The 26,590-nt window shown below is 35.3% G+C and overlaps 1 protein-coding gene across 1 annotated transcript in view; it reads right to left on the bottom strand.

Moving 5' to 3' along the window:
* Positions 1–204: 204 nt before the first annotated feature.
* Positions 205–26,590, bottom strand: part of SARNP (SAP domain containing ribonucleoprotein) — a 68,247-nt gene continuing 41,861 nt past the window's right edge. The window contains exons 10-11 of the mRNA XM_081933766.1: positions 2,789–2,878; positions 205–1,249 (exon numbers count right to left, since the gene is read on the bottom strand). Coding sequence (XP_081789892.1) covers positions 1,208–1,249; positions 2,789–2,878 — 132 coding nt within the window. The 3' untranslated portion in view covers positions 205–1,207. The remainder of the gene's footprint in view (positions 1,250–2,788; positions 2,879–26,590) is intronic.

The following is a 26,590-nucleotide window of genomic DNA, read 5'->3' as shown; positions in this document are numbered from 1 at the left end:
ACGAAGGATGATACAGATCTGCAATAAAAATTAATATTTGTTTAGTCTATTTTTAGTTAAAAAAAAATGAGATACACATTTAGATAAAGACAAAATCACCCAAAAATATATTCCTGCTCACCTACACTTGTATTCAATTTCTAAAGCTGGTATGAATAATTTGACTATCATGAAATAGGATATAGTAATGTAAAAGGCAAGAAGTTTTCTCCAAGTAGTTGTCTTTAATAAATTGAAACACCAAGCATCAGATATTCAAAATACATTCAGTTCAGAGAGAAACATAGAACACTGTATTTGAAAATCAACTATGAATTTAAAGCTGTTTTTAAGAAAGGTGAACATGTATATAATATTTTGTAATCTTTTTATGCCTATTGTTTTTATAACTTTTTGGTACTATTTTTAACGGAAGAAATTCTGTATTCGTGACAAATTTTAAAAGTTTTGAGGCATAGTTCTAAAAGTTTACTATGAATAGTAGTAGGAAGTTGTCTAGCTATGAACATGACAATTTTACTACCTTTACACTGGGATGCAATTTGTTTTATTCCGTGGGCCACTCATACACTGTAATTGAACAATATGTAAAAAGTTCTATTTTAGCAAAGGATAATGCAAGATCCATCTTAAAATTCCGTAACTTCATCAGCTTCAATATTTAGGAAACATATAACTCCAAGGAGAAAATGTTTCACTTTTTAATAAAATCTAGGCTTAAGAGTAATCAGAAGAAACTGATCGACTTTATGATTGGAATTTATAAATGAAAGAAAAAATATTTCTTAGCTAAAATTAATAGAAAATTTGAAATCCCTAGGCAATGAACGCCTACCTAAAAATGCAAGGCATGCTCAATTACTGATTAAGTTTAAATGGAGCTGAAGCTGACAATTCTTAGTAGTTGGGGAATCCCTTTGCAGAGCTGCCTCTACTCCAAAAAGAAGAAGCAATGTGTATTTTGGATACAAATGGCTAAAATTAACCCATTAGATCCAAATTGGTTACAACATACATAAACAGAATATTTTATTCTGTACTTTGCTGGTCCAAAAGAGTGTGGGGTAGGGTGCAAACAGCACAACTCAATAGCTAGCTTTGAAATACAAAGTCAAAATGTGTGTGAGGGAGAAACTGTATTCTTCCTTAGAGATGAAGAATGTTTAAAACATACACCCTGAACAAGTAAATACTAAGAGGAAGATCATCAGACAAGGCCAAAACGTTCTGCTCTTTTTCTCTTCTTTGCCTGTAAATAGGAATTAAAAGATGAATTAAAAAAAGTCAAAACCAAAGGGAATGGCAACTCTGAGTATGGGTTTTGGCATAAAGAAAAACAGAAAATCTATAAGGAGTGTAACAGTATATGTCTAAGAAAGCATCTTTCATATCAGGTTTCACAAGAGGCACTCCTATTGCAATGGGGGCATCCAACTACAGCCAGAAATTAAGCTATAAAGCATGAGATACAGTGACCTGTTAGTTGCTTCACCCTGCTGGTTTATATGAGAAAGTTCTGCTTGGAACAATTACCATTTTATAAGCTTAGAAAGCCTTCTAAGCAATAGGAGGTGGGAAATGTAAAAGGCCAAAGGGTTAACACTCTTCTATTCACAGAGAAGGCGAGTGGGACACAGTCAAATGCATTGAATACACTCATGCATCTTTGAGATATGCCTCTAAGTCAATACACCAGGGGCATATAAATCTTAATTTTTACCACGATAAATAGCTTAGGGGGCAACAGAAGTCCTAATCAAGAATCTCCAGGGAAAAGGTGTCATTTAGTATATACAATACTACAAAAAGAGCTTTTTGTTTCAGGCACACTCACTAAGTGCCCTAATGGAAAAGCATGGAATCCCTCAGACCACAGCCCAGCCACCCCCTTCACTCCAACTGAACAGGCAGATCATTCTACAGCTGCTACTTCATTTTGTGAAGCAATGCTTGCGTTGCATCTAGGGAAAACAAAAAGCACCCCACAGAAGGCACCAATGAAAATAAACTTTCTCACTCAGGGTCAATCCAATATCCAAATATTGTTCCCTTTTGTAAGTGAAATTAAAGTTTAGCAAGAGAACTACTTGTGGTCGAGATTACATCTTAATAGTGCAATCAACCCCAAAACAAAGTTGCTGAACCAAAAATAACAACAAAAACCTTGTATACTTGGAATAAAAAGATCAAATTGGGAAGGAATCATGGGTCTGATAACATAATGGCAGATGCCTGTCATCAAGAATTTACAAAAAGATAAAAGCAGTAGCAGTGTTTTGATAACAGTGGAAGAGACAATAAAATAATCTTGCATGCCTGCCATTTGATATACATAAATCCCACATTTTAAAAAGCACTTTTTAAGCTCTACAATGGATAGAAAATTAGTCTGGATCTACAACCCCTAATTCGAAATCAACTATGTTGATAACTAGGTGATCCTGGACAACTCAGAAGGGTAGACATACAAGATAAAACTAAACTATTCCAAGTTTTATATCTATTGTATAAGTTAATGACAGGAAATTCCAACTATTTTGTTCTTCAAAAATTATCCAACCTATCACAGAGCAATAATATGAAAATATCTTTAAAGAGAAAAATAAAAGAAAATTTCTGATATAATCCAAAATTATTCATATTTAAGTTAGTATACAATAATTGAATGGGACTATGGGGACTGGGCAAAGAAAAGCATAAAAGTCACACAGTGCCATCTTGTGGAGTGCCTGACATTATTTCAATTACAAAAAGTCTCAGTGCCCAAGATGTTATAAACAAATGTTACCTCTGAGTCTTCTGTAGTTCCTGCTCCAGCTGAACTTGTAACAATGCCAAACCTCTCCTTTCTCTTTTTTAGTTTTTCATCATCTTCGGTCTATATAGAAAGAGAGTAACACATTTGAATGTAGACTAATAGAATAATTTTAATTCCTATCATCCTATTTTGCTACCTGAAGGTTCAAAGAATTCACAACTACCTGTTATTGCATGCATTAAACAGACATTCTCAATATAGACAATATGCAATTATAAGAAGTTGATCACAGAAACAGCCAGAGTTGCTGATTAATCAAGTTCCTTCTACTTTGATTGTCTTTCTAGTAATTAAAAACTTTATGCTAAATCCAGAATCAATGAAAATGTCAATTGCTACTAGAAAGAGACAATGATGTGTAATACAATGCTAGTGGGACACAGGTACAGTATGTTATATTTCTGAATTCCTGTTGCCTAGCTATTTACAGCCGCAAGGAAAAAAGAAAAGAAATTAAAATGAATGTTGTAAGCACCTAACATTATTGTGCTTCTTTTAATCCACAGGCAATAGCAGGACCAAACTACTCACCTATTAAACCAAAGAAGTTGATAATAGTTTGACCTATGAACTAATAATTTTTATAATATAGACTGACTTTCCTCTAAAATCAAGAATTTTCTTTGCAGGTTTAAGGTGTTTTAGGACTTTGTTAAAGGTAGGAAATTATATACAGCAATGGAGAGCATAAAGTGCATTTTAAGATTGTGCTTTTATAACATTTTGAACTACAGAAAAAAAAACCCTCCCTAAAACAGAGGATGTATATTTTTATTTCAGTACAAATAAAACTTGCAGAACTTTAAAAATTACTTAACAAAATCTGATCATTAAGATTTTCAGGACATGAAAGTAATAATTAGAACAAGAGAAATAGCGCACCTGAAATTTATTTCTGGGCAGGTCATATTTTTAATGTAATCCATTTGCTACCATTAATGAAAGCATTTGCATTAGATGATTTCTATGGCACTTAACTTGCCTTCATAAATTCTGTTTCAATTATTTTCCACCCTGAGTGAGCGAATAAATGCTAGTTGGTGTGGGTTCTTTGGATTTCTTCAGCTGATTTTCCTGTAAGCCTGGGGCTTTTTATTCTTTTAACCTTTAACCATGTTTGTGGCTTTGGTCTAACAGTAATAATCAAGGCCATCTATTAACCTTTAAGAGCTTCTATGTCATCCATTTGCCATATAAATTCTCTTGTGCTATTTTCAGCTCTACAAGATTGTCCAATTACTTTGCTTTCCTTCTCTAATTTTGCTCACCAGTTCATACAGGGTATTTTCAATCTTCTCCCTCTCCTATTTGATAATTTAGTAATGAGGGGCTTAGAAGTAAGTAGAGTCAAGGAAAGGATGGAAATGGAAATGTAACCACATAAAATGCTTAATTTTATTTGCTTGGCTCATTAATCTCACTTGAATGCAAAACTTCCCGTATCCATTATGGATATATGTCACTGGCTAGGTTATATTACAATTTTATGTATTTATTATTGATCGAACTTATACGACTGCTTATTTCACAGAGTGGCTCCTTAATCAACAGAGCCAGGTCTTCACTAAATCACTAAATGTTGATGAAATATCAGGATTATGGTAACTATAGAAAGCTTGCTTTGTTTCATATTTCATCTATGCAAATATCTTCTCTGATTGAACTTAATCATCCAAGTAATGATAATTGACTATTTATTTAAAAAAAGGGCAAAATGACACTTATCAACCAATTAGCTCATAAACTCATTCATATCACTGATACATTATGCAACTTTTGTCAGCAAAGTTGTGCTGATTACATCATGAACAAGGGTCAGCATTGTCTTTGCTATGTTGACCATTTCCTTAAATAAAAACATTACAGTAATTACGTTCAAATTTTCTAATTATAACATCTTAATCAGTCACAGCAATAGTAACAATTGAAAATTTTAATTAAAACCCAGCAGTTTCTCATGGGATTCAGACAATCGCATATTCATGGTGTATATGAACAGGTATAAATCCTTTCTATACACTTCTATCTTTGGAATGGCTCCTGTCTAACTCTGTGTCAACATCTTCATCAGATTTTATTTTCCAATGTTAGAAAAATTATTTAGTTGAGGGGGAGGTCCAAATCTGGACTGAAATATTATGCATATGTGATTCAAAACTGAAACAAGTATGTTCTAGGCACAAATGCTTTGGAGTTTGGGAACAATGGGAAGTAAGCAAGGCTAGCAGCAGTACTGAAGTGGAACTAGGCAAAAGCAGTAGCTGGAAAGGTGGGGGGAGAAACAGATTGGATATACCACTCTTGAATTCAATAGTAATAGCAACCAAGGGGAGATAAGGGAAATGAACGTGCTGGGAAGTGATTTCTGTATAGGTTAGATGTGCTGTGCTTGAAATCAAGGGGAAAAGGAACAACTAAATGGAGGTAGAGAAAGCAAGTGGCTGGAAGCCCATTGGATATGTTGTGTTTGAATTCCAGGATACTGGCAGTGAATAACAGAAGTTAGAAAAAGGAAAAATCCAAATGGAAAACAATGGGAAAGACGTATGTGAAACACCAGCCTTGCCTTACTTGTCCTATAAAACCCTTGCAGATTTTGTTCTGGCTCAAACCAGGAACCATCAAAATATTCTGGGGTTATTTCTGCTTCGAATAATTCAGCTAAAATTCCAGGCTGAAGTTATTTGTCCCAGGTTTAAAACAAAATGTATTTTCTATTCTAAGTTAATACTTAACTTTCATAGATTTAATTGATTTGACTATGTGCTGTCAAGTCAGCATCAATGCTTAGTGACCACATAGACAGATCTCTAGGCTAGTCTTTCTAGATATGACATAGAATATTTTGGGACCTATAATAGTTTGGCTAAGAATGCCAAAAAGAATAATGAATTGTTTTCTATTTAGTTTTTTTTTAAGAAAAAAAACTTATCTAACTGCCCAAACAATAGAAACTGCCTTTTTTAATTTTAAGGTAGGGCAAAAATATGTACATTTAGTTTCATTATGCTAAACAATGTATCCCAAAGGATTTCTTCTGAGTCAGGAAAAACAGTGGATTGTTGAGAGATATGTGGGGACAGCGAGAGCATTCTGAAAACTAGTAAGTATTTGCTGGGAAAAAACAAACAAAATTTGGTTTCTTTTGATTTACATTTCAACCTATTTTAAAAATAAATGTAGCTAAAAAAATTAATCTCCAATAACAACATTTGGGAAAGCCGGGGAAGAAAAATACAATTCTTGATCTCAGGTTGTGCATCTCTGTTTTATGCAGATAAAGGTTGTTACTTTACATACAAATCTAACTTTGATATTTCCTGCTTAAAGGGTTTTCTTCTTCTAATTGATAACTTATTAAGTTAACAGAGACACATGGTACTTTAAAATAAAGGGAAAAAGATGAAACAAAGGAGAGGGAAAAGCACTGCCTGTATTTAATGGCATTCCTAAGGGATATTTTATATAGCATACTTCTATTTGCTCGTAAATGGATATAAAAAGTGAAATATAGTATCCTTTTTAAATTTATTTTACAGAGCATATGACTGCCATTAAAATACATGAATATATATGAATAAAATATATTTTTGCAACAAAGATTAATCTGCAGGTATAACCAATCCACCAACATTCAGCTTTTGGTTATTTCCAACTCTACAAGGAAAATATACACAATGTAATGGAAATGCTTATCAAAACTAAACATGTAATTTACATATATTTCAATACAGCATTAATCCTTCCCAAACCACATTGTTTAGGTCAAGGATGGTAACAGTGTATGTATCGTTAAAGCCGAAAGAACATTTAAGAAAAAAATAGCCAAACCACAACTTTAAATGAATGAACATATATAATGGGTCACAGAAGGGGCTGTAGTGAGCTTTTTATTTATTTTTCTAGTGAGCCCTTATAATCACCCTGCCCCCACTCACTGCCTGAAGGGAAAGTGTGTAACAATCCCACTAAATCAACATGGTTCTAATGATCTCCCTCACTTGACCCCCTAGCATACTAGTGTCAGATGCAAACATGTTACAATAAACTTCACTCCATCCTTAGCTCCTCACTGACAGGTTTTGATTCATGGGGTGCTGAAACCCATCTGAGGAAAATTACCTCTATCAAAACACTTCTATCTCAGTATCTATCAAGCTTTGCCATAGCCCTGGGGCACACTTGAATGTGCACGTGGGCATTTGTGCATGAGAAGTGGGGGTGGAAGCTGACCTTTCTTCTGAAATGATACATTTTTTGAAGCTTGTGATATTAATGTTTTCTTCTTGTACAGTTCATGCAGAAAGCTTTGAAGAACAATTCCACTTATTCTAATAGGAATCTGTAACCTGAAATATGGCATAGAGCCTAGCATTCATAGCCTCCAGACTATTCCATCATTTTCTTTATTTAAAAAAATCAATGTGTTAGAAGAGCTGCACATTTCTATTATGTGTATGGTAACTGGCATTGTAAAGTATATTAATCAACCTTTAGCCTCTTTATTTAAAAAACATTTTCTGGGAAAAGTAAACATTCTTGAAAGTTGATGGAAACTTAATAATGAAATGCAAGACACATATGGGATTTCAGCAGCCAAGGATTTCTCCCTTCAACTACACAATTTCCTAAATAATAGTTTATTCATGATTCTTGTTTCTCTGCTATAGTCATCACACTTTAGAAGGTCTTCCCTAGCATCCAAGTGGAATCTGCTTTTCTGAACCTTAAGACCATTATGAGGACAACATAGAAGCTACCATTTTCTTCAAGGTCTCTGGCTTCAAATCCTGGCCGGTACCTACCTTATATGGTCCATGGGCTGAGACCTCCTAACCTTTCACCAGACATAAACCAGTCTTGGTTTGAACATTGCCCAGATTAACAAATTCTGCATCAAATGTTGGAGAATCTGGACAATCTGACAGGAAGTGGGCTATTGCAACAAACCATTCATGGATGAGACACACTCACACACCCAGAATTGACAGAATGCTACTGCAAAGAACAGGAGATATATGAAGCATATGAGGGGACTATGGATGGATGGATGGATGGAAGATCTGCATCCCTACCAATTGAGAAACAGTTAAAAATCTGCTTGGATTTTGGGATGGACCAGTTTTTCAGAGCCAGCCCCCTTAGAAAAAAGAGGGATTTTTTGTCAGGTGGCAGCTACTGGCTTCCCCATTAACTTTCTGGGCAAATTAACAGTGAAGATTGGAAATGGCAATTGTATCTTGGCAAAGACTCACCAAGAGCCCAAATCACAATCACATGATTATGGCAACACTATAACAGCCATGATTTCAGGCATGGGTCAACAGTCCTTTCATCAGCACTATGGTAATTTCAAGCAGCCACTGAACAAATGAACTACCTGTATCTTATAATTCTTGCCTCCAATTTTTCGCACAATAACCCTGTGAGGTGGGTTGGGCTGAGAGTGAGTGATTGACCCATATCATCCCACTGGCTTTCATGCCTAAAGGAGGCCTAGAACTCACAGTCGCCTGGCCACTCCTCCAAATTGGCTCTCTGTACGCTATTAGGTTATTACTGTAGAGAAACAAAACAGATGAAGCAGAATCATCCCATCAACTTTGCTGAAAGACCTACTGCCTTTGGTTCATCCATCATTTTTAACAAGCAATGGCAATTCCATTAGGCAACAGGAGGAGGGATGAAAAATAGTGCCATTTCATTACTTCTGCTGAAATTATTCAACATAATTTTAAGAACTGGTGCCCAAATTTTGTTTTCCCCCCCATCTTCTCAATCTGCAGTGTTTACCATACAAGTCAGCAGGAAGAGCTGACATTGTTGGGTTTTTTTTTGGGGGGGGGGAGGGGGTGTCTGATCAAAACATACTTTAAATAATAGTAAATTAACTAGGAAACCCTTTACTAAGTTCTACTAATAACACAAAGAAAACATCCAGACAGCCTTGTATACATATTTAAGAATCTCCAAAAGAACACAAGCACTTTGAATGACAGAGAAGGCTAATATACGTAAGAAAGCTGTAAAATGGTTTGGATTCAGAACAGAGGGGACACAAATGCTTTCAGAAGTAGTTTACCATTTCCTAGGAGAGAAAGAGTCTCTGTCCCAAGGTCACACAGCTAGCTTTCTCCCTAAGGCAGGACTAGAACTCCTAGTCTCCCAGTTTCCAAGCTGTTGTTCCACAACATCAAACTCTGCTAGATTTAAAAAAAAACTCACAATTTTTACATAAATTCTATGGAAGACGAATATTGTTATACCTCCTGAATTCTCAAAGTTAATGAAAGCAGTATTTTTCTCTTACCCGTCAAGGCTAGGATATAGCTTTCCGGTGAGAAAAACACAGAATACAAGTGAATAGCATCCTTTTTTTCATTATATGATATAAAGTAGAATAGGTTAAATATTTTAAATACATCAGAGTCCTTTGAGCAGAAAAGGCACAATGTGAATTTATCTGGATTGTTAATTATATAGTATTTATATTCTGAGTGCCAAGAAGAAACAAAAATTTAAAAGCTGCTATCACAAGGCAGGCATGTATGATTTCTAAACAAAATCCTCAGCATATTAACTTGATCCTCAGATCAGAATTTTAAAAATGTTATTAAACACTGTGTGTGTGCGTGCGTGTGTGTAAGAGAGCACACCTAAAGGGAAAAATTGATATTTAGGCCTTAGAAGATCTAAGTCCCTATTTTGTCCCCTTAAACCCCACTCTAGAAATGGGAGTGGGGGGAGATCAGGCCAATGTTGGATAAAAATAAAATAAGTTAAGACATTTATATTTCTCCCAAATTTTCCCAACATTTTAGTTATAGCAATTTCAGGACTTCTTTGGAAAATGCAAAATTGTTGGCTGGAGGCCACAACAAATTAGAAGCCAGTACAGATGACAAAACAAGTCTCATTTGATTACTAGTCTTTGTTAGCTACCTAACTGTATTTAGAATACTGCAAAGTTGTGTATAACTGATGTCCACTGGGGCCTCCTGTGATTTCAATGACAATGATGCATTTGAGAGCGCTCCCAAACTATATACTGAGCTTCCCTGATGGACACCACTCATTTTGGCAGTCAATACATTCACTATCATGTCAACGTTTCAAGGTATATATAAAATACCTTGATATATAAAAACAGAAGCAGCACAAAATCCAGCAATGTTTATACAATGAAATACTGTTGTAGAATAAGATAACAGATCTTGAATGCCATCATGTACCAGATAAAATCAAGATGGAGTTAGGGTTAGGATGAGGTTTTTAAAAATTGTGTCCCACTTTCTTTTGAATGATGTTTAAATGTGGTTTATCTCTATGTGTCTGTTGCTCACTGATTTCACTGACTGCCAAGCTTCCAGAAATTCTGTAGCATTTGGTTTAGTGTAGGATGCTCTAGTATGGTTGACTCTGTCCATGAGTTATGAAATTAAGAAGTTCCATTATGTTTTCTGATTGCTAGTTGGTGCCTGCTGTGATTTTTTTTGTTAGGTTATTAAGGCTTCTCTTCATCAGGCTATCTACTTTCTATATTGGGTTGGTGTTTACTGGAATATACAGGTTTCTTTATCTTCTAGTAATTCTATACCTCTTTTGCATGTATTATGATCTGTTCACAATAACTGTGATTTGGCTTGCGTCTGCTGCAGGATAATGATGGTTTGGTCCTTTTTTAGACTTTTGAGCAGCCAACACCCAGATGAGCAGAATTAACACCAGACAAACAATCCATAAAATAAAACAGTTAATCAAGGAACTAACTAAAGAGTAAATCACACCCCACCCAACACAGGCAGGGCAAGCTATTGTATATAAATAGGAAGCAAACCTCACAGCAACTGGCACTGGTGATGTAACCTAGTCAGGTAAACTATGCAAGCAAATAATCAAACTCATAGAACACTAAGGACTCCACAATTACAATCTTCTAAAAAAAAACAAATTCCAAATTATGCATAGATAATTCAGGAACTGTTCATTATTTTGGTTGTGTCTGATTGTTCTATAGTTAAGTCAGTTATCTGTACTTTAAGTACTGGTCTTGTAGAACACAGAGAATAAATTATAATTATCAACGATCATTTGTAATATAAAACAACTTCTTGATACAAGTAACTTTTGAAAGAGAAGACATCCCAGATGGTTAATGATTTATATATATTAAAGCAGCAGTCCCCAACCTTTCTGGCTTTGTGGGCTGGGTGGTGGTGGATGGTTCCATGCACGCGAATGGAACTGTGTCCGCCCACCCAACACTTCTCTGGCCTGGTTCTGAATGGGTCAGGATTTGAAAGTGGGCCGCAGGCCGGTGTTTGGGGACCCCTGTATTATTATTAAAGTACAAAGCACGACTTACCTCTGGACTACTAATTCTAATCCAAGTTCTTATAGCAAAGAGAATTACCGCATACAGAAATTTAATAAAGTTACTTAGGAAAATTATTTGTCATAAATTGCACAATCCAGAGTCTTTGTTTAGCTTCCCAAATGATAAAGCATCATTTCAATTAAGTCTAGGCCTAACTTAAAGTAGTAGTAGTAGTAATAATAATAATAATAATAATAATAATAATAATAATAACAACAACAACAACAACAACAACAACAACAACAACAACTCCTCACTCTCTCACTCTTACATTTAAAATAATAAGAATTATTTTAAATGTAACCTAAAAATAAACAGTAAGAATTTATAAATGTTTTGTGTAGCTTGTTACTCTGAATTATTTCTTTTAGAAATTTATATGGCTTCCCAACTTTATGATGACACAGTAATATACAGTAAAATAATCATACAGTAGTAAATCATACAGAATTATTATTTTCTACACTCTCAAAATTATTTTCTCTATTCAAAGATTAAGATTTAGAAATTCACTAGTCTCATTTCTTAGTAATAAGCTGTAGTTAGCATTGAGATAAATCTTGTTCTTCCCCATAATAAATTAGTATCAAATCAACAGTACAAAATCAACTTCAACATATCAGTTCTGTACTCTGCAAATGAATGCAATTATAGGTAATGCAGAAAAAAAAAGAACTCTGGCCCATTTTTTTCAGGTGCCCTTTAAAAAACCACAAGACATTATTAAGAATTGAATTTTACAAGCCAATGGGAGAGCATATATATAAAAAGGAACCCTTCTGGCCACTACTCCTCTATCTCCACTACAGCATGACGGATGACAGGATGAAAAGCAGAGCCTCCAGGCTTTCAGGCGATGGTAGATTAATGATGGCATGGCCTTGACCTCCAAAAGGTAAAGGTTATGAAACACTCACGAGTAGCTGGCTTCCAATTTCATATCCAGAGGGTGAATGACAGCAACTGATAGTTTTGTTCTTCAAAACACTCTAATCCTCAGATACACAGCTGTCACCCACCATCTTTTTGAAATTCATCCCAACATATTTATATGTTCTTGCTCTTTTCCCTAGTGGACAATATTATGTGTGTGTGTGCATCAGCTATATGAACAATAGTCAATGGTAAATATGTAGGTGGAACTGGAGTGACAGAAATAGTATATGCATCTAGTGAAAAAGATTACTCTCACTTTTATGGTCCTAGATAATACTTTTGCAAAATACTCATCAAGAACTGCACATACATTATGAACAATGGGACAGGCAAAATCAAGAGGCTATGATGATATATCTACTCTGTTCCATGAAATGCCCATATGTGACTGCCTTTCCTCTTTTAGGATCAGTCAAACAAAGCTCTTAATTTAAAGATCAGGAGAAAGTAAAATACTACCCAGGTATTTCCATTCTTTCATAAAATATGCTTCACCAAGAATTCTATATATCTGAACAAGAATCTACACTGAAATAATCTTTTCTAGAACTCAAAAGATATTTGGAAATGAAGCTGTATTTGGGAACCACGTTAAGGAAGCTCATGGCTGTTTCTATGCAGACAACTGATAAGTTCACATTACAATTTGATTTTAAAATGTGAAATATTTGCTTACATAATGCAAGATGGCAAGACACTATAATTAATATTCGATTTCACCTCAGTTTGAAAAAGCATCTTTACTTGCTACTTCATATAGGCCTAAAGAATTTTGAATGCTTGTTGGACAAAGATTTATCTATGTAGTAGACAAATGATTGTACAGCGTATGTTTGCTATACAAGAATTAGATAGGCATTTGTTCAACAAAATATTCAGATCTCTTAATCCCAAATACATTTCATTATTGGATTATATAAATTAAGAATGTATTCAAATACAGGAAGTTGAATATTATGAATATTACCTTCATTACTCCTTCTTTTATTTCCTAAACACTCTCTACTTAGGACAAAAATATAAGCCAAGAAAAACAGAAAGCTTAAAAGATCAAAATTGTCTGAGGTGTTGGATTTGTAAAAGGGCAAAGTTCTGAGAGTCAGCAGTTCTGAAAGCTCTGTGTCAAAATACCAAGGCCTTCACAGATAAAAGTTTATGCTTGCTCCAAACACGATCAGCAGGGGAGTGAGGCACAAAAAAAGTCACAGCCATGTGTTAAGAGCACACCTGCAACTCCCAGCATTTAATTCTGTAGTTAAAAAGCATTCTTTGACCTAGACATCAGAGGATGAAACATATATAAGGAATGCCATGTGGAACAGTGAAAGAGACATATCTCAGGTGCAGGCGAAAACACAACAAAGCCTTTCTATAGTATCTGAATATTTTAAAATTAAAAATATATTCTAAGTGGCAGGCTTAGGGCTCAATTTTGTCACAGTTATTTAATTTACCAAAGATATTAGTACAGATCAGTTTAACCATGACAAATATTAGCCCATGCTTTTGAAAATATTTTATACTTATGAATTCCCTGTTATGTTGTTAAAAATTGTCTGATTTGATATGCAGGTTGCAAACATTTCATTACCAGACTAGGCAACATCATCAGTGTGGAAGAGGTGAATAAATGAAGTGTGTAAGGATTATACATATCTATTTTACAAGGCTCGTATATATCCATTACTATTGGTCTTGCATTTGAAGATGTAATTAGAGAAAGGGTCATGCAGTTATAGGATAGATATATTAAAGGTGAGCAGAACTTCAAATTAAAAGGGAAAATGTTTTTTTTCTTTTTTGCATGTGGGGGGATGCTGCCCAACACTTATCAGTAAATCCTTGAATATCTGTCTCCCCTCACCCCAAGATCACGGGTCATGCAATGCATAAATACCATGACATAGCAAAAGAAATTATGTGTATAATTGAACTCCCTGCATGTAGTCAATACATGTAAGATTCACTTTAAATGCACATCACATCTTTTATCTAGACCCTATTGAATTGATTGAGTGACACAATAGATGAAGGACCTGTTAATGATCCTATAAATTAGAAGCATTGGTCAACTGAGATGGAAAACTAAAAGACAATGATGAAAAGAATTATTATTTTAAAATAAACATGCAGAAAAGTACTATCAAATTATTTCATTTCAGATGTCCTAGTGATATAGTGTTTTGTCATAAAACCAGTTATCAAAAATAATGCAGCCAGGGGTTAAAATGTAAAGAAAGCATTGTTTGACAACCATTGTGGCATATTTTTTATTCTTCTCAGTTGGTTGTCTTTTTTCAGGTATATTTAAAAAAAATGAATATGCCATTGAGGTGACTGTTAACAATTGACTGGATAACCTTTTAAAAGATTCTGAGACAGAAACTTTTAGTTACATTAGCTCACTCTTGTCAGCATAGAGAACATAAATTAAGGGAATGAAGCACCCTGCAGTAATAAAAGTTTGGATCTGACTGCTACATGCTTTTGAGTGCAACTAAAACTAAAACTAAGAGTGGGAGAATAGAAAAATGGCCATAAAGAACTTTAATTAGTTTTGTACAGTTATTACAAGGATGAAAGGGTTAAATTTAACTGGTAAACATGTTACACACAAATTGATGTGTGCTAAATGCAACAGAAACTAGAACTTTCAGTCTTTATTACAATTCTGATTTGAGCTGCCAAATCTCCTGGTCCCACTTTGATGCTTTTAGTATTAATGTTGTAGAGGAATTTAAGCTTATGTTTACATGATCTTTTCCATTGCCAAAAAATCCAAAACAAAACATTTATTAATTTAAAAAAGCATGAAGAAATAGTAGAGAGAAAGAAAGAAAAGAGAGACCAGTGAGATGAGATTGTACTAGGTAAGAGAATAGTGAGAATTAAATTACATTCATTTGAACAAAGGCATTTAGGCTGTGGAGATGATATGCTTAATTTGCAAAAGGGAAGAGTCCATCCAATTCACCTCAATGAAATTATTTTGGTGGGCTCAAAATGCTTTGGTCCAATGCTGTGGGAGGGGGGGGGGAGAAGAGTCCTTACAGCCTGGATGATGCCTGTCACATGCAGAGGCAGCTCCAGCAGGCTGCAAGAAAATGCTCAGAAGAGCAAGTCACAGCAACTTGGCTATTTCACTCTTAGAAGCTGGGAGATCTTAACCCTTTGAGAGAGTGCCTAATCTGAAGCTTCATACATGAAAAACACCCCTCCAAAGTTTTGCATGGCTATACTACCTGATATATGCTGTATTTTTGGAGTATAGTAGTCTTTGGGGAGGAAAATAGAGGAAATAAAATCTGCCTACCAGGTATTCATCTAGCAAGCGTCCTTAGTCCTTAGCCTAGTCAGCTTCAGCACATTAGTTCGCTGGTTGTGAGCGAGTGCACACAAAAATAAAACAAAATGTGTGTTTCCTCAATGATGTTAAGTTGTTCAGTAAAATTAGGGGTAACAAACCATTCCCAGTATAACACTATTACTTCTGTGCTTGAAAGTTGTTACTATAGAATGCAGTGCTTAACTATTCTGATATAGCTCAAAACATTTTGTTTTTATTTTATATTGGACTGATATCCCACCTTTATTTTGTACAATTCAAGATGTCTTACGTAATACTCCCAATTCCTATTTCCTCTACAACAAAAAGTATTGTAAAGTGAGTTGGCCTAAGAGAGAGTGACTGTCCTAAGCCACTAAGGTAGCTTTTATATCTGAGAACTAGAATTTGTGTTCCCCCATTTCTATTCCAATATCTTAACCATAACACTAAGCTCTATTTTGACATTTATTTTAGTCTTCTGTCCACAAAACATTCCTCCAGAAGTCAGAAATTATGTACTTTTTGGGGGGGGGGGGGAAACTAAGATAATTATTAATATTTATTTATTAGATTTCATATTATTACCATCAAGCATCTCTTTAAGCAATGTACAATATACAAAGATAATTACAAAATATATAAACATTTGGCTATCATCAGCATATTGATGATTCTGTACCTTGCAATGATGAATTATCTCCTCAGTGGTTTCATGAAAGTATTAAAAGTATTAAAAGGAAGGGAAAGAGAACCAAACTTCAGATATTGTACTTGTGAGAGACCACCAACTCCCACCTACAATCATTGATTTGAGCTGTCCACTGAGGAAGGAGTGGAATCAATGGAGTATAGTGACCTCAACCCAAACAAACAAATTCAGAAAGATATCATACAGTAGCTGATGGTATTTAAGGCAAATAAGAGATAATAAGTCCAGAAGGGATGTGCAAACATTATCAATCAGTGCAACCAGTGCAATTTCTACCTCATGACTATGTCTGAACCTCAACTGAAAAGGGTACCTTGGTCTTTAGAATAACTGAGCCTGGAATTACTGTCCTAACTTGTGCTGGCCATCCAATTTTACAACTATTTTTTTTGCACTGGCCGTTAAGCAAATGTTGTGGTTGCTAAGATAAGCCATTATCAACAATGGGTGTTTTTTTTTGCTAGGAACTGGAAGTAAATGCTGGTTTATGGCAAAAATGTAAATCATGATCATGTGACTGCAGGATGCTACAAATGGCAGTAAATGGGCTGTCATCTCTCAAAATGTGACCATGCGATAATTAGGGACAGCGGCCATCAGAACCTCTGGTCATAAGTACCTTTTGGGAGAGGGGGGGGTCCAACATAACTCTGAATTGTCACTAAGTAACAGGTCGCTAATCAAGGACTACTTACAATATTTTATTTCTGGTCTTCCTCCATCAAGATTCCAAGTGTCGCTTCTGTTTTTTCTCCCAGAAGTTCTTTATGAATCAAGGAAGCAAAGAGGATCACTGAGCAAAAAGAGGTCATTCAGGAACAGTTGTCTCCCACGGCTAGTTTCATAATCAATAGTGTCTACCTTTTATTTCCCCAAAAATCCTACTCTAACCAAGTGCTTTTCTGCTGGTGGAGCTTTCAACATTGAGCCAAAGTAAGAGAAGTCTGCAGATTTCTGGATATTATTCTGGGTTCCCTGTGACTTCCTGGATGTTTTAGGCAGCACTCTTGGGAGTAATTTGAAGGTTCACTATATCTCTTTCTGGGAGCCCCAGAACCTTAGAAATGACTTTATAATTTTCTCCAGGTTAATAGCCATCAATGACATTACAGAGACATTTAGACATTCTTCTATGTGAATTGTGATGTACCTCTAGAACCTATATGATGACCTATGGTGAGAAAAGACAGTTTGTGAGACTTCTGTTTAGCAATGTTGGTCCATATCAGCTCTAATTGTTTAATGAACTATTTATACAACTGGACCAGTGGTGGGATTCAAATAATTTAACAACCGGTTCTCTGCCCTAATGATTTATTCCAACAACCAGTTCACCAAACTGCTCAGAAAGTTAACAACCGGTTCTCCCGAAGTGGTGCGAACTGGCTTAATCCCACCACCGAACTGGACCTAGTTATCTGTTTAATTGAACTGAGGGAAACATAATTTTTCGAACTGGCACATTTCATGTTGGATTACTTTATGAAATAAATGCACTGAGCCCCAACTTTGGTGTTCTTCGTTCATTCATAATCTCTTGATACGTTCGTAGGAACTCTGAGAGATTCTCCTAAGATTCAGTGGCAAACATATGCAAACATTTAAAAAATCTGTTGCCATTTAAAGGGATTAGGCAAGGTGACTTCATGGTAGCAGCTCCTGTCCTTTCAAACATCCTTTCTCCTGAGGTCTGGCAGGCCTCTGATCTCCTGGTCCCTGAAAAGCCTCTGAGACTTGCCTTTTCCCACTAAAGGGGCATCAGGATTTTAAAAAGTTGTTTTTATGTTTTAAAATTGTTTTATTGATAGTTATATCTTTCCAGCATTATGATATGTAAAATGGGCAGCTTTATAAATCTTTTTTAAAAAGAGATTTTTGTTCTTTTAATATGTAGTGCATTATCAGGATGCTATATTTGCAACAATGGGAAATTGTCACATGTACATAAAATATTAAATAAAAATCACTTTAGAGCAACTTGACATCTCAACTTCAAACTTTCAATATTAAGGAATGTCAAGTCAGAAATAGGGAACAAGATTTCCAATGATTTACAGTAAACAAATGGGAAAAATCAAATCCTACATATACTATATCCTTCTGCTTATCCACAGAGGAGGTTGCTCGACTATTACCAACACACTGAAGGAATTCTCAGCAAATATCACAGGAATATTAGTTATACTTCAAAACCTAAAGATCTTGTTTTCTATAAATAATGCACCTTTTCTCTAGCAATACTGGACAAGTATTTTATCAAACAAAACATACAGAAAGTAATGAAGTATAAAAATAACGACAATAGTGATCTTTTTTTAAAAATTAAGCCAGATAAAGCACTAATAATTCTTGAAAAATGGTTATGGATTAAATTGGCTTCAATGTATTATTCGTTCTAAAGAAAAATAATAAAGTTGACCTCATATACAACTACTCTGTTCTTTTTACTTTAGATTAGTTTGGAGGGTTTTTTCCCCCCACCATGAATGGGGCTTTTAAAGATTAACCTGATTTTTGTTTTTCTGGTTAAAATCAGAATAAACTCTTGAGGACAGAGAGAAAGACAGAGAGCGTGTGAGTCAGAGAGCGCACAGCTCTCTTTTCTTCTAGCTGCTCCTCCAAATTCCAGCAGCCTTGTGGTTCAACAGTTCCCTGAATGGCACACATAATGACATCATTGATTGAATTATAATAGAAGGCAAAGGGTGGGGGTGGGTTGAAGAAAAAGATGTATTTGTGTTACAGACAAAAGGTGAGTTCTGTTTCACAGCAGGGACAAATGAAGAACCAGATGACTGGACAAAGTAAAGTCGAAGAGTACCCCTTGCCATTGTCTTTGCTTTAAGCAACCCTTCCACTTTTCCCTAAGGTTGCTGTGGACTCAAAATCCTTTTCGAATGACACTGTGTAGAAAGCAAAGATCAGAAGCCCTGCTGACCCTCTAGAACACTCTTATAGTTATTTTTAAAATATCATGTAATGTAAGTGTGGCCAATGATATACACTTAACATTAATAGTAATTTTAATCCTAAACACTGAAGTATGACAAATATTCAATCTAGGAGAAAAAGAAAGCTAGACAGCCCAAACAAATTAATAAAACAACAATGTTTTAACTATTCTTGCATTTAATTCTTCTCACAAATATTAGTATTGCCTATACCACAGATTTAGTAAATGCAGAACATTAAAACTTGCTACCGAGTTTAGAAGAGTACACTATTTTGAGACATATTATTTTTCATTCTTTCCAAAATCTGGAAAAATTGTTTTCAAAATTACCTCCAGCATTAGATATGTTTTATCTTAAGTGTGTGTGTGTGTTATTTATATGTATGTATGTATGTATGTATGTATGTATGTGTTACCCAGTAAGGGTATGGCTAGCTGATGAGAGCTAATTAGCTCGAAATAGATCTATACTAGTCTCCCTTTATTTATTTATCAGTACAAATACAACACACACACACACACACACACATATATATATATATACACACATACATACACACATACATACATATTCTACAGTATCAATTTGATATTAAAGAAAATAATTAAAGAATTAACAATTATATATTTTTACATTTTCAGCGGAAAATATATAGGAAAATATTCATACACCAACTATGACATCTAAATCAATTAGAACTAACATAACAATTATATTCGCAGATCATTATAGCTCTGTGAATCTGAATGTTTAATCTGATGAGATGAATCTTGTATTTATATAATTCACACACAGGTTGTCAGAAAGAACACACAAACATACATCAGAAAATAAGGGGCGCAGAATAAACATCCCATTCTATCTGAATATCAAACCCAGATATCATTTTATAAAGTAAATGGGGATTACAAAAAATAATTTCTCAATACCTGGGAAGCATTTTTAGCATATTTATTTTGTGCCTTGTGATGTACCATATTTTTCAGAGTATAAGACACACACTTTTCCTTCAAAAAAGAGGCTGAAAATCTGGGTGTGTCTTATATACCGAATACAGCATTTTTTGCCTCCCCAAACCCCGCCCATTAAACCCATGTTTAATGCTTTTAAAAATCCTCTTAGACAGAGATTAATACATTTAGTTTATATAGTTGTTAGTACTTGGCATAGACTATTATATTACACTACCTAATAGTTGCCCTATCATGAAAAGTGAGAAAACAAGCAGCTTTAAAAAAAAATCCTATTAGCTCTACAGTTGAATACGTGTTTTGTTTCACTAGAATACAACCAACAAGTGGAAGTGTTCTGTTTCAAACGTGGAACAAAAGATTTATACATTTTATGTATAACCCTAAAGTTCTCCTTTACCCCGTTTCCTACTGCAAAAAGCACAAGGCTTTTCCCCCCATGTTAACTGGTATTTGCAACAGGACTATATTTGTCCCAAATGAGACTAATACTGCCTTAAATATCTTTACTTTATCTCACTTGTTATTCAAGTGTTATTCTCCTGTGCATGAATGATATGCAAATTCATGAACTATTTTATGTCCAATATGCTGGCTTGCAAGGTAGGTTCTAAATTAGGGATAATAGATTGCAAGAATGGAAGTTGTACTTTGACTGTGCTTGTTATGGTAGCACAGTGGTTAGAGTGCAGTACTGCTGGGTACCTCTGCTGACTGACTGCAATTTGGCAGTTCAAATCTCACCAAGTTCAAGATTGACTCAGCCTTCCATCCTTCCGATGTGAGTAAAAGGAAGACACAAATTGTTGGAGGTAATATGCTGACTCTGTAAATCGCTTAGAGAGGGCTGTAAAGTACTGTAAAGTGGTATATATGTCTAAGTGCTACTGCTATTGTCACTTATTGGTCAAAATGTGTCCAAACAGGCAGGTGTTACTGTCATTGTTAGTAGAGAATGTTGCACGCAGCATTGATGTAAGATGGGCTGATAGACTAGTAATGTAGCATATCACCCCCAATCTTACTAAAAAGACTCATTTGACCATAGTTATGATGAGCAGCAGAGATCAATACTTATGGGTGCATATCAAAATATCACAGCATATGAAAAACTATTAAATTGTTAAAAGCATAAATGAACCAATATCATGGAACCTAGTAAACTTGTGAAACTAAAAGAAAGGGAAGTATAAAAGGAAGAATGAATGAAATTAGGGATTTATAGGATATTAATAATTGTATAGTACATTAAAAAAAAGCTGTTCTAATGAGTATGTGAAAATGAAATGAAAAGAATGAAAAGAATATAGGGAGGAAAATGTCAAGGATATTTAGATGTCAAAGAATAAATGAGAGTGCTGACTGATGATTATTTGCTTAGTAAAAGTTCTGTTTTGAATATATGGTTCAAGAATAAGTCTATTCATATAAAAACCTAGTAATAAATATAAGATTAAAACCATGACTGATCTATTTCTTCACGAGGAACAAGGGAGAGGATTAGTGAAGGTTACATGGATAATGCATTTTTTGAACTTTTTACTAAATATTTTTTTAACAGAAAAAAAATAAAGATCATTAAGAAGCATAAAAAAGAATTAAAAAATAGAAGTAGAAAAGAATAAGACAGAAATAAAGAGAACTTCATATCCATGAATTAAGGTTTGGGTTTTTTTATTTTTTCCCAGCAAGAAATGCACAAGTGGTTTCCAGTCACTAATAAATGTAGTTGTTGATCTTTCTCTAATAAAACAGTTTAATTTTACTATCTCTGCTAGTTTTGTCATCTTCATCAACCATTGCTCTGTTGTGGAAATTTCCGAGTCTGTCCATTTTTGCATGCATAACAGTCTGGATTATGTATAGGCTGGATAATGAAAAGTTTTGAATCGAGACACGTAATTTTGTGGTAGTGTCAATCTTGGAGGAAAAGAAATGTAGAAACAAAGTGAAAAAAGCAAGAATGAAAATAGAATAGGAAATATGAGTTCTGTTGAAAGAAATCTTATAAGATAGGTAACTCTTCCAATAGAATTAAAGGAAAGTAGACATAAGGAATGAAGATGTGACAGCTGCTTTGAAAAGAATGAAAAAAAAATTACTGACACAAAGTATGGAAAACTATGTTAACAGGAAGTAGCAGAAAGGATGCTTGGCATAGTGCCAAACTGAAAGCAGCTGTAGATGAAGAAACAAAGCACATAAGAGAATGATTTCTGCCAGAGGTGGATTGCAAATCCCAGTGCTACCGGTTCACTCATGCATGCGCAGAGGCATCCACCGCCATTACTGGTTTGCCTGATCCGGCCCGAACCGGGAGCAACCCAACTCTGATTGCTGCCAAAGGTGAGGATGTGAGAAAAATACAAGAAACAATTAAGGATGAAGGAGAAATAGAAAATACAAAATCATTTTGATAAAAATAAAAACAAGGTAGAAAGAGCTAAACAAAAAAGTACAGATACCCTTGACGTATGATCACAATTGAGACAAAAATTTCTGTTAAGTGAGATATTTGCTTAGTGAGTTTTGCTCTATTTTACAACCTTTCTTGCCCCAGTTAAGTGAATCACTGCAGTTATTAAGTTAGTAACAAGTTGTTAAATGAATCTGGCTTCCACATTGACTTTGCTTGTCAGAAGGTTGCAAAAGGCGATCACATGACTCCCTGGGACATTGCAATCGTCATTACTATGAGTCAGTTGCCAAGCATCTGAATTCTGATCATGAGGAATGCTTTAATGGTCGTAAGTGTGAAAACGGTCATAAGTCGCTTTTTTCAGTGCCATTGTAACCTTGAATGGTCACTAAATGAACTTTTGTAAGTCGAGGACTACCTATACTTGAAAAAGAAGAATTAAACAAGAAGCTTTCTGCAGAGTGACTAGAATTAAAACTAAATATGTTTAAATGATTTGGGACAAAAGTGAAATGAGGGAATACTGGAAGGAAAGATTTTAGAGATCTGCATGAAAATGATATGTCAAAAAGTAAAACTGAAATATAAATATTATATCTAATGAATTAATGTTTAGCAATTGTATAACTTGTTTAATCTATTTGTGAAGACTGCATTTTTCCTGACAACTAAAAGAATGCATTTTTGTTCTCTATGCAAATGGATAGCAAGAAGCAATGCCTAAACTACAGAGAAATATTTTACTGAAACTACAGCTTCAGTTTTGTAGTTCAACACAATTCTGAGTGAAAGAAGCAAGAATAAGCAAAATTTAGGAAGTGTAGTACAAGTTTATGCTAGATGAAGTTTGTTCATATAAGCCTTCTGCTTTTCAGCAGATCACTGAGAAATTTGAATGTAAGAAAGAATTCTGCCCACTGCCAGGAGTTTGATCCTGACAGGCTTTCGAGGTCAGTAAAATAAGGACCCAAATTTTGGGGGGAAATTTGCTGACCCTGTAAACTGCTTAGAGCTGTAAAGCACTACAAAGCAGTATATAAGTCTAAGTGCTATTGCTATTATATGCTTGTTGATTTAGGGAAAGCAGATTATAATATGAATAGGCTTGAACTCTGAAAAGCTTCATGCAAATACAAAGATGAAGGTTGAAATAATGTGATATAATGGTTGATGAAAGTGGAGTGATGAAAATGGAGTGCTTACTGAATGGTTTGATATTAAACATGATGAAAAACAAGTATGTTTGATGGTCCCCTAGCTGATAATGAGATGCAAAGGATTTTGTGGATTTTGATTCACTCTGCCCATTTAGAATTACTTTAATACAGCCTAAGCTTTCTAAAGCAGGTTATATATAAAAATGTTTAAAATATAATTTTCAAGTGCTGAAAGCTATTTACATTTAAGTTGACATAATTAAAAATCAAATGGCCTTAAAAATTAAAGATAAAATATAAAGGAACCTATTACTGAGAGCAAAGATATATGTATTTTTGAATAATCTAATACTTAAAATACACCTTAATAGATATATATATAAGATATTCAGACCTGCGTCCTATCTGCACACCAATAGCATAGAGCTGAACAGACATTAAACTTTTTTTCAGAACAGCTAACAGCATGGGGGAGGTGGTGGCCTTGCTTTCAGCAACCCTGTATTGAAATGGCCATGACTGCCAGCACTATTATTCATCTTGTCAGTTCTCATTATTCTAAAATCAACAGGCCTAAATTCATGGTAACCAAAGTTGGAGCATGATGACATCATTTCAAAACAGTGGGGGCGGGGAAAAGAAAAAACAGTAACAGGATAATCCACTATACTAGATATAGAGATACATTCATTAACATTCACAATTTATATTGAAAAATCAAGTTAAAAATTCAGAATGTTATGACATTTAAATGTATTTTTATGGAGCGTATGTGGCATGCAAAACTGAAAACACTAAGGTCAAAATGCTTTTATCAGTGAAATGTCTTAAAAATATGTATGATTACCAGAAGGCCACAGACCAAAATACATAGCTATTAAATGATTCAAAATTGAGGAAGGGGAACATCCAAGTACAGTATAACTGTGAATTTATATTCACATGTTTTCATTACAAATGTTGGACTAAAAGAAGCTGAAATTAACGCTGGATGAAACAAGGACCTCAGATATGCTGTGATGGTGGTAAAGAGGAAGACTTAAGAATAGACTTTCGAAAGTGAGAGTGCTAAATCTCATCTACTGCTTAGTATTAATGATACCACAAGATTATGTTGATAGGCATTGCCAATCCAATACAAATAGGTAGAGAACTAACAAGCTTTATTTTCATAGGCTCAAAACATCAGAGAGATGATGCTATAGAAATGAAATAAACATGTTTTCTACTTAGGACAAAGTCTGAAACAGAGGTAGACAAATCTTTAAAATGCTGAGACAGCACAAGGAATACAATGGTTTTTTTTATTTTACAGACTATCATTTTCCTAGTTTTAACGTATCTATCTGAAAATTTTGGTTTAATAGTTGGGTTTTGGTGGCATGAGAGTGATGGGCTACTCCCTGAGGCAATTGAGGAGCCTGCCCCTAGGTAGTAGTCTAAGGAGGGCTGTTTTGAATGATTGCCACCTTCCACTCCATGAGTTAGGTAGAGGTTGTATGTGAATGTGGCCCCTCTCAGTTGATTCGTGAGAACAGCTTGGGTGGGGGGGGTGGGAGCATTGGGTGGGGGGGCTGGAAGGAGTGGGCACCTCTGCTGGTGCTAAGAGCTGACACTTGAGGTTCAGAGCAGGGCAACATTTCTGAGTAGTGGTGGACATGGGGAAATTTAGAAGAGAGACAGAAGGAAGGCTATTCCAGGGGAAGAAGCATCCAATGTTTAATATTGATGATGTATTCTTGCCCTTCGAGTTCATGCCTAGGCTCTGGACAGTAGACACATGGAGGCTTGGATCTTTGGCTGCTGCTACTGAATGCTGGGTCGGTCAATAATTAGGCATCCCTTATTTGCGACCTTATCGGGAAGAAGCAAGCTGATCTGATGTGCATCACCAAGACTTGTCTGACATCCAGGGGAGAGCTCTCTTCTCAGAGATGTGTCTTTGTGCCAAAGACCTCAAGGCAGGGAAGAGGGGATAGTAGCTGTCATCCTGGAATATCTCTTTTAACCTTCAGGAGCAATGTTCTCCACGTTTTCGGTTGTGAGACCCTATTTCTGAAGCTGGGCTTGCAGGATCCGTTGGGACTGTTGCTACTATATTAGCCTCCCTGTTGTGGTACTGTTGGAGACCAGCCCAGGGTTGGCGGTGGAGTTCTCTAAGCTTATGATCTGGAGGACTTCAACCTGCCATCCTTGGGGATACCCTCAAAGCAGCTCAGGAGTTCATGACCACTAGTTCTAGACAGACCATTTTAGAAGGACCTAGGGCTAAGCATGTAAACACTGTGACTAGACACGCTGCACTGGTTGCCGGTTTGCTCTTCATCCAATTCAAGGTGCTGGTTATCATCTTTAAAGTCCTTCATATCATGGGACCAAATTCTGTCTCATCTCAATGGCAGAAGGGGCATGTGCAGACCCAATCAGTCAAGGAATGTCAGCTGGCAGGTTCTAGGAGAACAGCCTTTACTTTCATGGCCTCCGACCTTTGGAACATCTTGCTACTGGAGGTGAGATCCAGCTCCACCCTCTTAGCCTTCTGAAAGGGCCTCAAAATCCAGCTCTGCCAATTGGCTTGGGGTTGTGAGGGGGCATTTTACCCTGGAGGTGGCTGGTAGAATTTAAGAGAGATATCCCACCTCTGTAACATTAATGTACCTGGTTCATAGTTTTATCTAATTCTTGTTAATTTTAATCTTTTATTATTTCTATTTTTATAGCCCAGATTTGCTTTGGATAGTGAGATGGGTGGTAATACATAAATAAATGAATAATAGTAAATAAAATTATAATCTAATACTACATAAACTAGACTGAGAACTTAATGTATGTAGAATGAACATAAATATTTTGGACATACTGTATAATGCAAAAACAAGAATCATCAGAGAAGACCCAGGTGCCTGGAAACATCAAAGGCA

The sequence above is a fragment of the Natrix helvetica genome (assembly GCF_964273705.1).
Source record: "Natrix helvetica genome assembly, chromosome: 1".
In the NCBI taxonomy this organism is placed as follows: domain Eukaryota; kingdom Metazoa; phylum Chordata; class Lepidosauria; order Squamata; family Natricidae; genus Natrix; species Natrix helvetica.
The sequence above is the reverse complement of the archived record's forward strand: the minus strand, read 5'-3'. Positions and strand labels throughout refer to the sequence as shown.